The sequence below is a fragment of the Leucoraja erinacea genome, chromosome 7 (genome assembly GCF_028641065.1).
Source record: "Leucoraja erinacea ecotype New England chromosome 7, Leri_hhj_1, whole genome shotgun sequence".
In the NCBI taxonomy this organism is placed as follows: domain Eukaryota; kingdom Metazoa; phylum Chordata; class Chondrichthyes; order Rajiformes; family Rajidae; genus Leucoraja; species Leucoraja erinaceus.
The window spans coordinates 5,985,440-6,000,742 of NC_073383.1; the positions used below are offsets into that span (position 1 = coordinate 5,985,440).

Consider the following 15,303-nt stretch of genomic DNA (forward strand, 5'->3'; position numbering starts at 1 on the left):
GGGACGGGCCCTTTAGGAACAGATTCTTCCCCTCTGTTAACGAGTCTTCGAATGGTCCTTCCATAAGCGCTAGGGTACTGTCTGAGTCACCTCCACCCCATTGCGGGCATTGAACTTTGTCTCTGAGACTGATGAGCTGCAATGCTCTGCGTTGGAATGGTCAGACTCATCGTGCAACAGTGAAAGCAACAGGTGTTCTAAACCTTCTGAGGTGCAACTTTCATCATTGTTCAGCTTCTGTCATGGAGAAGCTATACTTCACCCTCTTTAGACCTCATTTGGACTACGCAGTTGCAGCATGGGACCCATACACAAATAAAAACATTTCATCCATCGAACGTGTCCAAAGACAGGCAGCTCGATTTGTTACTAACACCTATGAGAGAGAAGCGAGTGTCACCAAACTTCTGAATTCTCTAGGGTGGAACCCTCGCCAAGACAGACGTGAAGCTCACCGTTTGACCTGTTTTTACAAAATGGTCAGCTAGACATAGATCACAAGACCTACACCAACCCCAAACCAATTAGGAGCAGACAAGGGCATTCGATCCAATTTGTGATCCCAGTTACAAAGACAGATGTGTACAGCAATTCGTTCTTCCCCCGCACAATTAAAGCATGGAATAATCGCCACCCAACTATAGTTACCCAACCAGATGCAACTAAATTTAAAGTAGCACTTTCTTCCCAATAACCCTTTCTGGCTTAATCCCTCCCTTCACCACCTCCAGTTTAAATTCCAGTTGGAATATTTTGGAGGACCAAGAAACCAAGAACCAAGAATGCTGAGTATATTCTGCACTCGATATCGTCCAGTTTGCTCTACCTATCACACTTCTGTTTGGCTTGACTGTATTTATATATGTTTGGATAGCATGCAAAATGAAGCTTTTAACTCTACCTCAGTGCATGTGAACCTGAAGTAGTCCTGAACCTCAACGCACTCTCACGGGTGGGTATGTGGTTGTCTCTGCAGTTCCAGTGTGAGCAAATAGGTCCCTCTGCAGTTGTACAGGGCCCTAGTGAGACCACACCTGGAGTATTGTGTGCAGTTTTGTTCCCCTAATTTGATGGACATTCTTGCTATTGAGGGGGTGCAGCGTAGGTTTACAAGGTTAATTCCTGGGATGGCGGGACTGTCATATGCTGAGAGAATGGAGCGGCTGGGCTTGTACACTCTGGAGTTTAGAAGGATGAGAGGTGATGTCATTGAAACATATAAGGGTTTGGACATGCTCGAGGCAGGAAACATGTTCCCGATGTTGGGGGAGACCAGAACCAGGGGCCACAGTTTAAGAACGGAGTCATTTAGAATGGAGACGAGGAAACACTTTTTCACACAGGGAGTTGTGAATCTGTGAAATTCTCTGCCTCGGAGGGTGGTGGAGGCAGGTTCTCTGGATGCTTTGAAGAGAGAGTTAGATAGAGCTCTTAAAGATAGTGGAGTCAGGGGATATGGGGAGAAGGCAGGAACGGGGGGTACTGATTGAGGATGATCAGCCATGATCACAGTGAATGGCGGTGCTGGCTCAAAGGACCGAATGGCCTCCTCCTGCACCTGTTGTCTACTATTAGCAGTTCCACACCAACAAGAAAGGCCCATCTCTGAGAGGGTGACGGATTAATGGATAGAAATTCCAACCCATGAATAAGGCTTTGGAAAGTGTGCCAAGTGCATTGGCCACACAACTCACTGAGAGGAGGACAGCACACTGTTTCTATTGGAGGCACAAGAGACTGCAGATGCCAGTGTGTGGAACAGCAAACAAAGTGCTGGAGGAACTCAGCAGGTCAAGCAGCATCTGTGGAGGCAATGAACAGGCAACATTTCTGGTCTGGACCTGTCACCTCTCATGGCACATGGTGGTGCAGAGTTCGAGCTGCTGCCTGACAGGGCCAGAGACCCGGGTTCGATCCTGACTACGGGTGCTTGTCTGTGTGGAGTTAGTACGTTCTCCCCGTGACTGCGTGGGTTTTCTCCGGGTGCTCCGGTTTCCTCCCACATTCCAAAGACGTGTGGGTTTGTAGGTTAATTGGCTTCTGTAGTGTAAATTGTCCTGATTGTGTAGGATTGTGCGTTTGGCAATCGAGGGTGGGGAAGGGAATGTACCATTGGTCACAAAGTGCTGGAGTAAAGGGCCTGTCCCACTTGGCTGTAATTTACGCCTCATTTACGCGTCATATGTAAAATAGGTCGACACGTTGTTACGCGCGACGTCGCGCACAAATCACGTGTCATCTTCCCGTCTGGTGCGCTTGACGTCACTAGAATACCCTGTGGCGCGTGGCGATGCATGGTTACGCACGGTGGCACCATACTTCACCTTGCGATACACGTGAGACATCGGGACGTCAGCGTGCGAGGCCAATGCGTCACCGTGCGTACCCAATGTGTCAGCGATGCATAACGCAGATGGCGCGCGAGGATTTCGCGATGCCGCGCACAACTCCACACTCCACCCCTCTCCATGCACCCGTCCCACGCTACCCACACGCTACCCGTGCGTCCCAACGTGCCTACCACATTTTTGCAGGTCGCGCAAATGACGGCCTGGTGGGACTGGCCCTTTACTCAACAGATCAGGCAGCATGTGAATGGTTCTTTACTATCATGTGTACAGTGAGATTCTTTTTGTGCATATGTTTCAGTAAGATTATTACCATACATAAATACAATCCTAGGTTAAGTACAGAATGCATGGAAACGGCCCACTGAGTCCATATACAAGAGTCGCCAGGTTTTGGCGCTAATCCACAGTCCCAGCTACAGCTGGCCAGAAAGGCCCATTGCAGCCGTCACCTTTGTGCGTATCATCCTGCGAGTCATCGTCCCTCTCCTCGCCCGACCACCTTCAGCCTTCCTGCCTCCCACAGATGGCCTAGAGGGCACGGAAGGTAAATCCCCCCCTCCCCCCCGGTTCTTCTTACAGGCCCTTTGTTCTAGCGTCTGCTGCCGTCGCCAACTGCCTCCACCTCCTCTACGGATCTGAAGAAGGATCCCGACCCAACATCACCGATCCATGTTCTCCACAGATGCTGCCTGACCTGCTGAGTTACTCCAGCACTGTGTGAAACGTCACCTATCCATGTTCTCCACAGATGCTGCCTGACCCGCTGAGTTACTCCAGCACTCTGTGAAACGTCACCTATCCATGTTCTCCACAGATGCTGCCTGACTCGCTGCGTTACTCCAGCACTCTGTCTGTGTCTGTGTTCTCCTTCCAGGTCCTCCCTCTGCCGAGATGATTTTTCCACTTCCCACCCTGGTATGTCCGCTGTGTTTAATGAACGGAGCAGGGACATTTCTCTATCCGTTTGTAAGTGGGTGGATTTGGATTTGAATGGAAGGTCCCGATAGACGTACAGGCGACAACCAACAGCGACACATAACCTCTCTTCCCACAAGTGGTCGCTTCACACCAACAACAGACAAATGTGTAGCATTGAAAAATGGGACAATGAGCATCAAAGCTGGAGTAACTCAGCGGGACAGGCAGCATCTCTGGGGAGAAGGAGTGGGTGACGCTTCGGATCTGTAGAAGGGTCTCCACCCAAAACGTCAACCATTCCTTCTTTCCAGAGATGCTGCCTGTCCCGCTGAGTGACTCCAGCATTTTGTGTCTATCTTCGGCGTAGACCAGCATCTGCAGTTCCTTCCTCTGCATCAATGCATACGTGCTGGTCTTCGAAGGAAATGGGCTGGTTGATCAGCACGAGTATATTAATCGTTGATTCGAGATGCACTAAAATCTCCTTCTGGTTTGTGATGTTTCTAGGGTTGACCTGGAGAAAATGTATGCGAAAGGACTGCACCGGCTGGCAAACAAGGTCACCAAAGCATCCAAGGACATGATCAAAAAGTAAGCACTGTCTTTTAAATATATTTCTTGGTTTATAATCTTATGAAATTAGGAAGCAGCAGCAGGACTGATCGTTGTGAAGAATGGTCCTGATCCTCAAAATCATCTGTCTATACCCTCCACAGTTGCTGCCTGGCCCATGCGCTGAGTTTAGTTTAGTGTAGAGATAGATCGCGGAAACGGGCCCTCCAGCTCACTGAGACCATGCCGACCAGCGATCACCACCGTACACTAGCACTATCGTGCACTAGGGACGATTTTACAATTACCAACAATTAGCCTAGAAACCTGCACGTCTTTGGAGTGTGGGAGGAAACCGGAGCGCCCGGAGAAAACCCACGCAGGTGTCTGGGAGATAGAAAAAAACTTTGTACAGGCAGCATCCTGGGTCAGGATCGAACCCTGGTCTCTGGCGCTGTACGTCAGCAACTCGACCACTGTGCCGCCCTCCAGCACTTTGTCTCTCGCCCCCCCCCCGCTTCTGATTGTGATCCAAGATTATACGCCAGGAAAAATTAATCTAAGGAGCTTCATTTTTAACCTTCCTCTAATCAGAATAGTATCCAGTTCTTTCACGTTTACGAGTTTTTAAAAAAAAATCTGTCAGGGTGTCAACCCGAAACGTTGTCTCCGCAGATGGAGCGTGACCCACTGAGTTCCTCCGGCACTTTGTGTTTTGCATGAGGCTGCAGTTCCTTGTGCCTCTTTGTTCCCACACCACAGGCCCTGTATTCATCTATATGAATGTCTTCATCGTCCAAAGACGTACAGGTTTGTAGGTTCATTGGCTTGGGTAGTGTTAATGTGCGGGGATCGCTGGGCGGTGCAGACTGGCTGGGCCGAAGGGCCTGGTTCTGCGCTGTATCTCTCAACTTAAAAACAAACAAGAATTCTTCAATAAAGGGTTCAAACCTGACATTAGATTCTGGTCAAGGGGCTTTATCATTTGTTTATGATCTGCTGATTGAGTGGAGGCCTGGAGATCTGTAGACGAGTTCCCTGGGAGCAGGGAGGGGACGTGCAGTGTTGCGTGGGCTGGAGTTGGCAACAAGTCTATCATCCACCAGTGCTCGGATTTAATCTTCCTGCACAAAACACAGGCCAGATATCAGCTGGCATCCCAGATATCCTATCTCAGCTGGGAATTTATGTAATCTGAAGGCCCGAGGAAGGGGACAAAACCTGCAGAGAAAACCTGGCAGCGTTACATGTCTCCATGGAAACAAATTCCTTTCCGTCAAAATAATCTAATACACAGCTCTTGCAATTTATGTGGAAATATTCTGTGCCAGCGCTTTAGTCAAATGTTAGTCATAGTCGTACAGAATGGAAACTGGCCATTCGGCCCAACTTGCCCATGCCGACCAATATGTCCCATCCACACTCGTCCCATTTGCATCGGCATTTGGCCCATATCCCTCTAAATCTTTCCTATCCATGTACCAGTTGAAATGTCTTTTAAATGTTGTTATAGTCCCTGCCTCAATGACCTCCTCTGGCAGTTCGTTCAATCGGCACTGCTCTCTGTGTGGAAACGTTACCCTCGGTTCCTATTGCCAGCCGGGGACTCTGGTGACTTTGCGGAGCTGGCCGAGACATAGAGTGCAGTAACCTGCACTCTCTGTGTGGAAAAAGTTACCCTCGGGTTCCTATTAAATCTTTCCCCCCTCACCTTGAACCTTGAACCTACCTATGTTCTCTGGTTCCTGATTCCCCTGCTCTGGGTAAAAGACTCTGCAATTTACCACATCTAACCTGTATGATTTTATACACCTCTATAAGATCACCCCTCAGTCCTGTTGTGTATTTTTTTTAAATGTCAGTCCACAACTAAGTATTTCACTGGAATGTTTCTGGATTGTTGTAAATATTTGTTTTCAAGTGCAAGCACATTGTGATTGTTATGGACAAAACACTGGAGAAACTCAGCGGGTCGGGCAGCATCTGTGGAGAAAATGGACAGCTGATGTTTCGGGTCGGGACCCTTCTTCAGATGGCAGTCTGAGCTCTGAAGAAGTGTCCCATCCCGAATCATCCTGAATCTGGAGAAGGGCTCCGACCTGAAACGTCGTCTGCCCATTCCCTCCACAGATGCTGCCTGACCCGTTGAGTTCCTCCAGCACTTTGTGTTTTGCTCAAGCTTCAAGCATCTGCAGTTCCTTGCGTCTCCATGCTAATGTGTAGGGAGGAACTGCAGATGCTGGTTTAAACCGAAGATGGACGTGAAAAGCTGGAGTAACTCAGCGGGTCAGGCTGCATCTCTGGCGAGTAGGAATAGGTGGTAGGGAAGAACTGCTGGTGGTGGAAACCATTTCATCAGAGATGCTGCCTGACCCGCTGGGTTACTCCAGCACTTGTTCTCTCTCTCTCTCTCCATAATTATTCTGGGTGTTTTTTTCTTGATGTTTCGCTTGTCCCTTTGCAGCTCCATATTTGAAAGCTGGAAGTGTATTGCTCAAGAGATGACCTTCACTGCGGACTTACACACGTGAGTTTAATGCTGGCTGTCGGTGGTCTGGTGGGCAATTGGGGTGAGGGTCTTGGAAAACAGGAGTAGGAGTAGGCCATTCAGCCCTTCGAGCCGCTGCCTCTGACATGGCGCTCCATGGACGTGTGTGTGTGTGTCTCTTTTAATCTTTACTTACATTATTAAAGGTATTCCCGCTAATCCTGGGTTAAACACTCTATGCTGCCTATGCCTCTCATGATTTTCTACATTGCTATCAGGTGCCCCTTCAGCCTCTGTTGCAGAGAAAACAATCCACGTTTGTCTAACCTCTCGCTGCAGTTTATAACCTCTACTGCAGGCAGCATGCTGGTGAACCTCTACTGCACCCTCTCCAAAGCCTCCATGTAATGGGATGACCAGAACTACACACAAAACCCCACTTGTGACCTAGCCACAGTTTTATACAGCTGTAAAGGGCCAGTCCCACTTTCACGGCCTAATTCACGACCTTTTTTTACTCGTGAACATTTTTCATCAGGCTAGAAAAACGCCCCAACCTACTTGATGCCACGAGTATCTACGACTAGTATCACGACCTGCCTACGACCTCGTGACGACCATGCTGTGAGCATGAGTCGAGGGCCAAGTCGGCAGAGGTCGTGAAAGTGGCACAGGCCCTTAACCCGCCTTCCTGATTCCTGTACTCCATTTCTTGTAGTTTTGGAGTAATTTTGAAAGCTTTGAGCTGACATTTATACAGTTTCATATCTTCCATTCATTTGTCCTATATCTATCCACATCACCGTCTATATCTCTAATTTCCCTTTCCCCTGAAGAAGGGTCTCGACCCAAAACATCACCGATTCCTTCTCTCCAGAGACGCTGCCCAACCCACTGAGTTCCTCCAGCTATTTTGCATTGGATATTTTGTCTATGCTTTGATGTATCACTTATTCTATCAATCTGAGTGTGATGTCTCGAGCGGTATGTAGAAACCATCTTCTGTGCTTTCATTCTGCAGTGGCTGTAGTAGATTATTTTGCTTTAGACTTTAGAGATACAGCGCTGAAACAGGCCCTTTGGCGCACAGAGTCTATACCGACTAGCGATCACCCGTTCACTAGTTCTATCCCACGCACTAGGAACAATTCACAGTAGCCAATCGACCTCCAAACCCCACACATCATAACGTGTTCTGGGCACCATGTTATAGGAAAGATGCTGTTGAGCTGGAAAGGGTGCAGGGAAGATTTACAAGGATGTTGCCAGGTCTCGAGGGCCTGAGCTATAGGGAGAGGTTGAGCAGGCTGGGTCTCTATTCCTTGGAGCGCAGGAGGATAAGGGGTGATCTTATAGAGGTGTATGAAATGATGAGAGGAATAGATCGGGTAGACGCAGAGTATTTTTCTGAAAGTATGAGAATTGAGAACAGGAGAACATAGGTTTAAGTTGGGAAGGGGGGGGGGGATTTAACAGGAGTCTGAGGGGTAACTTTCTCACGCAAAGTGTGGTGGGTATACGGAACGAGCTGCCAGAGGAGGTAGTCGAGGCAGGTACTATGCATCATTTATGAAACATTCAGACAGGTACATGTATAGGATGGGTTTAGAGGGGTAGAAACATAGAAATTAGGTGCAGGAGTAGGCCATTCGGCCCTTCGAGCCTGCACCACCATTCAATATGATCATGGCTGATCATCCAACTCAGTATCCCGTACCTGCCTTCTCTCCCATACCCTCTGATCCCCTTAGCCACAAGGGCCACATCTAACTCCCTCTTAAATATAGCCAATGAACTGGCCTCAACTACCCTCTGTGGCAGAGAGTTCCAGAGATTCACCACTCTCTGTGTGAAAAAAAGCTTTTCTCATCTCGGTTTTAAAGGATTTCCCCCTTATCCTTAAGCTGTGACCCCTTGTCCTGGACTTCCCCAACATCGGGAACAATCTTCCTGCATCTAGCCTGTCCAACCCCTTATGAATTTTGTAAGTTTCTATAAGATCCCCTCTCAATCTCCTAAATTCTAGAGAGTATAAACCAAGTCTATCCAGTCTTTCTTCATAAGACAGTCCTGACATCCCAGGAATCAGTCTGGTGAGCCTTCTCTGCACTCCCTCTATGGCAATAATGTCCTTCCTCAGATTTGGAGACCAAAACTGTACGCAATACTCCAGGTGTGGTCTCACCAAGACCCTGTACAACTCTCCCTGCTGCTCCTATACTAAAATCCTTTTGCTATGAAAGCTAACATACCATTCGCTTTCTTCACTGCCTGCTGCACCTGCATGCCTACTTTCAATGACTGGTGTACCATGACACCCAGGTCTCGCTGCATCTCCCTTTTTTCCTAATCGGCCACCAGACCAAATGCAGAAAGGTGGGGCCAGTGTAGATGGGACATGTTGGCCGGTGTGGGCAAGTTGGGCCAATGGGCATGTCTCCACACTCTATAACTCTATGATCATAATCCATGCAGCTTCCAGCCCTTCATTGCCTGCTGTACGAGCGATTCTCTCATTGATCCGCCTCTTGTTTTGCCTGCCATCCTTCACTGCAGAGTGTGAGTGAGTGATGTGTGTGTGTGTGTGTGTGTCTGTGGCAGCCTTGCGACTAAATATAGATTCAATTCTGGGAATGGGGAGTTTTGGAGATGTGACAAAGTTTGTCTGAATGATCAGAAGCCGGCAATGTCAAATGTGACTATTTTTGAGATTGCATGAAATTCTTGCCATGTAAGGCCGAACGTTCCATTGTCATAGTCATACAGCACGGAAACAGGCCCAACTTGTCCGAGCCGCCCAAGATGCCTCCGATGACCAACTTTCAATCACGCATCTATCTGCTCCTTCCACCCATATTCCCTGTTTACCCCCTTTTTCAATATCCCTCTGTATGAGGGAATGTTGTGCTACATCCATACACTGTATTTCCCTTTACTTAGATAGGCACAGACACAAAATAAAACAGCTCATGTCCATCATCTATGTTTCAAATGTTCGACCAGGCATAGATCAGTGGTGAGTCTATCTAACAAGTCGGTTTATTGAAGGTCTTATCAGTGCACACCAGGAAACACTCTAAGAGAACCCAAAGTGTTTCATAGATACAAAGTACCTGCAGCATTTTTATATTCTCACGACACAATGGTTATTTGTGGATCTGAAATGTCATCATTAATCAATGTCTCCACAATCTTTCATCGTTGTTTTAACCTTTTTATAACGTTTCTTGTTATTTTGGACACCCCTCTCCCATATCTGACAAATGGGCAAAAGATCCATTTCCTGGGTATTATATTACTCTCAGCCTGGTTTACCACCTCCAATAGACAATAGGTGCAGGAGTAGGCCATTTGGCCCTTCGAGTTATTCTATCTAAGCTAGCTTTGCCGAGAGCTAAAGACATTGACACATCTAATTACCTCTGACTACCCATGCTGGCTATTTCTCCCATCTTATTCCCCAGTTTGTGAGCTGTAAGGTTGAACAGACTATAACCTACTGATCTTACTTATCATTTCCTATATTTCCGACAACACCCTCCCTCTGGCTTAACATTTCACTCCGCCTCTTCTCTCCTTATCTGACGCCCTTTTGTCTCCTTTTCGCTGCTAGTCCTAGAGTCATACAACGCAGAAACAGTCCCTTCAGTCCAACTCGCCCATGCTGACCAAGATGCGCATCTATTGCTAGTTCCAGCTGCCCGCATTTGGTCAATATCCCTCTAAATCAGTCCTATCGTTGTACCTGTCCAAGTGTCTTTATAATGTTGAACACAAAGTGCTGGAGTGAACTCGGCAGGTTAGGCAGCATCTCTGGAGGATGTGGATAGGCGACTTTTCAGCTTGGGACCCTTATTCAATCTGGACGTCACCTGTCCATGGACTGCAGTGATAGCACCTGACCTGCTGAGTTACTCCAGCACTTTGTGTCCTACACAAGATTCCAACGTCTGCAGTTCCTCCTGTATGCCTTTTAAACGTTGCGTTAGCACCTGCCTCAACTACCTCTCTGGCAGCTCATTCCACTCATCCACCACCACCACCCTCTCAGTGGAAAAGGTTGCCTCTCGGGTTCTATAGATTATTTTCGCTAACAAGTTCTTGTTGTTTTGAACAGGGAGTTAGGCGGCGCTATTCAACAGGAAGCTGTGAAACCCATCTGTAAGATGCTGGAAGAACATACAAAAAGGAGAAAGTCAGTATGTATTGCCCTTTCCTGCAAATTAAATCTGTATCACCTTGTTTTGAGACGACTTATTTCTAAGTTCAAAGTTCAAAGTAAACTTTATTGTCAATTCAATTATGCAACAGTAGTTACACAGAGGATTGAAATTACGTTTCCCCATACTCCAAATGTGCAAGTAATATTAAAAACACAGACAGACAACATACCAATAAAAATAGACAATAGACATTACATTATTTAAAATATTAAAATATTCACAGCGTGCCAAAATGTAGCAAAAACGTTGAGGTATTTTAAACAGGGTGCAACAATGAAAGGTGCAATATAGAAAAAGTGCAAATTTCGTACTGGAGACATTGAGCCAAAGTTATTTTCACAGTTTGTTTGTCTTTGTTTGGGTACTGTTCATGGAATTTTCTTAAGTGTGTTGAGTAGTCTGATGGCCTGAGGGTAAAAGCTGTTTTTGAATCTGGTGGTTTTGCTCCGCATGCTGCGGTAGCGCTTACCGGAAGGTAGGAGGGTGGACAGTTTGTGTGCTGGGTGGGTGGTGTCTTTGATGATATTGCTTGCTCTCTTGCGACAGCGAGATGGGTATAGGTCCTGGATTGCTGTTTGCATTAATCTTTCACGTACTTTCCAATCCTGAATTTCCAACCCCTCCCCCCTCCCCTGCCCCCCCCCCCCCCCCCCCCCCCCCCCCCCATCAGATGGACGGTGCTGTGGAGAAATCTTCCAAGCTTGTTGTGGACAACTGGAATCAGCAGATCCGGGTACGACATAACATTTTTTAATAGTCCCCGCACATGCAACTGCAGAGGCTAGCTGACAGAGAGAGAGACAGAGCGCTGGACTGACTCGGCAAGTCAGGCGGCATCTCTGGAGAACACGGCCAGGCGACGTTTCGTGTCGGGACACTTCTTCAGACAGATTGTAGTTGGGTGGGGGTGGGGGGGGGAGTTGGAAGAGAGGTGGGTGTGGGACAAAGCCTGGTGAGTGATAGGTGGGTACAGGTCCAGGGGATCGGATGGGCAGATGGGTGGACGAAGGCCAGAGATGAGTTGAAGACGAAAGGGTGTGAGATAAGGAGAGAAGAGGCACAAAATGTGAGGTCGGCGGAGATTGGATCTGCAGGAACTTTTTTCATTGGAGTGTAGGAGGCCGAGGGGTGACCTTATTGAGGTGTGCAACATCATGAGGGGCACGGATACAATGAACGCTCACAGTCTTTTTCCCAGGGTAGAGAATTCCAACACTAGAGGGCACAGGCTTAATGAGAGCGGAGAGATTTAAGAGACCTCAGGAGAACCTTTTCACTCAGAGGGTCGTCCGTATGTGGAACGAACTGCCGTAGGAAGCTGTAGAATTGGATAGGATTATGACTTTTAAAAGACATTTGGACAGATATATGGATAGGAAGGCTTTGGAGAGATATGGGCCAAATGCAGGCAAATGGGACTATAATGCAGTATAATGTGGATAAATGTGAGGTTATCCACTTTGGTGGCAAAAACAGGAGAGTAGACTGGTATCTAAATGGTGGCCGATTAGGAAAAGGGGAGATGCGACGAGACATGGCTGTCATGGTACACCAGTCATTGAAAGTAGGCATGCAGGTGCAGCAGGCAGTGAAGAAAGCGAATGGTATGTTAGCATTCATACCAAAAGGATTTGAGTATAGGAGCAGGGAGGTTCTACTGCAGTTGTACAGGGTCTTGGTGAGACCGCACCTGGAGTATTGCGTACAGTTTTGGTCTCCAAATCTGAGGAAAGACATTCTTGCCATCCAGGGAGTACAGAGAAGGCTCACCAGACTGATTCCTGGGATGTCAGGACTTTCATATGAAGAAAGACTGGATAGACTCGGCTTGTACTCACTAGAATTTAGAGGATTGAGGGGGGATCTGATAGAAACATACAAAGTTCTTAAGGGGTTGGACAGACTAGATGCAGGAAGATTGTTCCTGATGTTGGGGAAGTCCAGAACAAGGTGTCACAGTTTAAGGATAAAGGGGAAATCCTTTAGGACCGAGATGAGAAAAACTTTTTTCACACAGAGAGTGGTGAATCTCTGGAATTCTCTGCCATAGAAGGTAGTTGAGGCCAGTTCATTGGCTATATTTAAGAGGGAGTTAGATGTGGCCCTTGTGGCTAAAGGGATCAGAGGGTATGGAGAGAAGGCAGGTACAGGATACTGAGTTGGGTGATCAGCCATGATCATATTGAATGGCGGTGCAGGCTCGAAGGGCCGAATGGCCTACTCCTGCACCTAATTTCTATGTTCCTATCCCAGTGGCCAAGGTGGGCTGAAGGGCCTGTTTCCATACTGTGCTGCTCTATGACACAAGATAACTTGTGTCATAAAGCGGGAGGCTGAGGGGTGATCTTATAAGAGCTGTACAAAATGAAAAAGGGGAATAGATAGGGTGAATGCAGTCTTGTACCCAGCGTAGTGGAATCAAGAGCCACGGGACATGGGTTTAAGGTGAGATAGGAACTTGAGGGGCAACTTTCTCCACCCAGAGGGTGGTGGGTGTACAGAACAAGCTGCCAGTGGAGGTATTTGAGGCAGGGACGAGAACAACATTCAAAGGACATTTGAACTGAGGTGTACAAGATCACGAGGGGCATGGATAATCTTTTTCTCAGGGTAGAGGATTCTAAAACTAGAGGGCACAGGTTGAGAGGCAGGAGCAGAGGGGAGAGATTTAAGAGGGACCTCGGGAGGGACATGGATAGGAAAGGTTGAGAGGGATGTGGGCTAAACACATGCAGGAGGGACCAGCTTGGATGGGGCATCTTGGTCAGCATGGATGCGATGGGCAGAAAGGCCTGGCTCTGTGCTGTAAAAGACTGCATCAATATATTCCAGCTTCATTAGATGTTTTCACAAAGTGTGTCGTCCACTTTCTAATGCCGACTCTGATTTGTTGGAATATTTCAGTGCAAGAAGAAGATGTTGGGACTGACCAAGAGCCATGAAGCAGTGCATCGTGCCGTGGAGAACAATAAGCAAATAGTGTCTGAAAAAGAGAAAAGAAAGGTTCTGGTGCTTGTATTAGAGTCATTCAATCCAGCACGGTCCAGTCTGTTTTGTTTGACCTCCATTGCTGGAGGAACTCGGTGGGTCGGGCAGCATCAGTGGAGGGAATGGACAGATGAGGTTTCGGGTCGAGACCCTTCTTCAGACTGATTGAGTGGGGGGGAGAAAGCTGGAAAAGAGAGGTGGGAGGGGGGCAAAGCCCGGCAAGTGATAGGTGGATACAGGTGACTGGAAGATAGGTGGAGTAAGTGACAAAGGCATTTAGACAGGTTTCAACAACTAAGTTACAGAGATAGGTTGAATAAGTTAGGTCTTTATTCTCTGGAGCGCAGAAGGTTAAGGGGGGACCTGATAGAGGTCTTTAAAATGATGAGAGGGATAGACAGAGTTGATGTGGACAAGCTTTTCCCTTTGAGAATAGGGAAGAATCAAACAAGAGGACATGACTTCAGAATTAAGGGACAGAAGTTTAGGGGTAATATGAGGGGGAACTTCTTTACTCAGAGAGTGGTAGCGGTGTGGAATGAGCTTCCAGTGGAAGTGGTGGAGGCAGGTTCATTGGTATCATTTAAAAATAAATTGGATAGGCATATGGATGAGAAGGGAATGGAGGGTTATGGTATGAGTGCAGGCAGGTGGGACTAAGGGGGAAAAAAATTTGTTCGGCACGGACTTGTAGGGCCGAGATGGCCTGTTTCCGTGCTGTAATTGTTATATGGTTATATGGATAGGACTGGTTTAGAGGACCAAACATGGGCAGGTGGGACTAGTGTAGACGGGGCATGTTGGTTGGCTTGGGCAAGTTGGGCCGAAGGGCCTATTTCCTTCTGCATGACCCGATGGCTGTAGGTGAAAAGGAGGCTAAAGGGTACCAGATAAGGAGAGACGAGGAGGGGTGAAATGCTGAGCCAGCGGGAGGGAAATGAGTGGAAGGCTATGTGGGGAGATGGAGGGGAAAAAAAGGAATCTGGGTGGAAGGAGCAGGGAAGCCTGATTGCCTGCAGGTGGATGGCTGATGAGTGTTGGTTTTGTGTAGTTTCAGTTGAGTTTATTGCCACGTGTACCGAGGTACAGTGAAAAGCTTTTGTTGCGTGCTATCCAGTCAGTGAAAATACCATACATGATTCCAATCAGGCCATCCACACTGCACAGATACAGGATTAAGGGAATAACATCATAATTTGAGAAGAATTTATTACTTTTTGTTTTATGATTATTAATTGGACTTTAAAGCCATATAATTATACTTGTGAACTATTGTCTGATAATGGCGGCACGGTGGCGCAGCGGTAGAGTTGCTGCCTTGCAGCGCCAGAACCAGGTTCGATCCTGAATACGGGTGCTGTCTGTACGGAGTTTGCATGTTCTCCTCATGACCTGCGTGGATTTTCTTCAAAATCTTCGGTTTCCTCCCACACTCCAAAGACGTGCAGGTTTGTAGGTTAATTGGCTTGGCGTACGTGTATAAACATAAAATTGTCCCTGTTTAAGAAGGAACTGCAGATGCTGCAAAATCGAAGGTGGACAAAAGTGCTGGAGAAACTCAGCGGGTGCGGCAGCATCTATGGAGCAGCCATAAACTAAGATTCAGATTCAGATTCAATTTTAATTGTCATTGTCAGTGTACAGTACAGAGACAACGAAATGCATTTGTTCAGACTAAGGAGTCTGAAGAAGGGTTTCAGCCCGAAACGTTGCCTATTTCCTTTGCTCCAAAGATGCTGTTGCACCCGCTGAGTATCTCCAGTACTTTTGTCTATCTTCGTAA

General features: G+C 47.4%; 1 protein-coding gene across 1 annotated transcript in view; it reads left to right on the top strand.

The window, feature by feature from the left end:
• Positions 1-15,303, top strand: part of nostrin (nitric oxide synthase trafficking) — a 58,154-nt gene that overhangs the window by 19,677 nt on the left and 23,174 nt on the right. Inside the window, exons 3-7 of the mRNA XM_055637688.1 lie at positions 3,777-3,860; positions 6,286-6,348; positions 10,427-10,508; positions 11,203-11,265; positions 13,437-13,535. Of these exons, the coding sequence (XP_055493663.1) occupies positions 3,777-3,860; positions 6,286-6,348; positions 10,427-10,508; positions 11,203-11,265; positions 13,437-13,535 (391 nt within the window). The remainder of the gene's footprint in view (positions 1-3,776; positions 3,861-6,285; positions 6,349-10,426; positions 10,509-11,202; positions 11,266-13,436; positions 13,536-15,303) is intronic.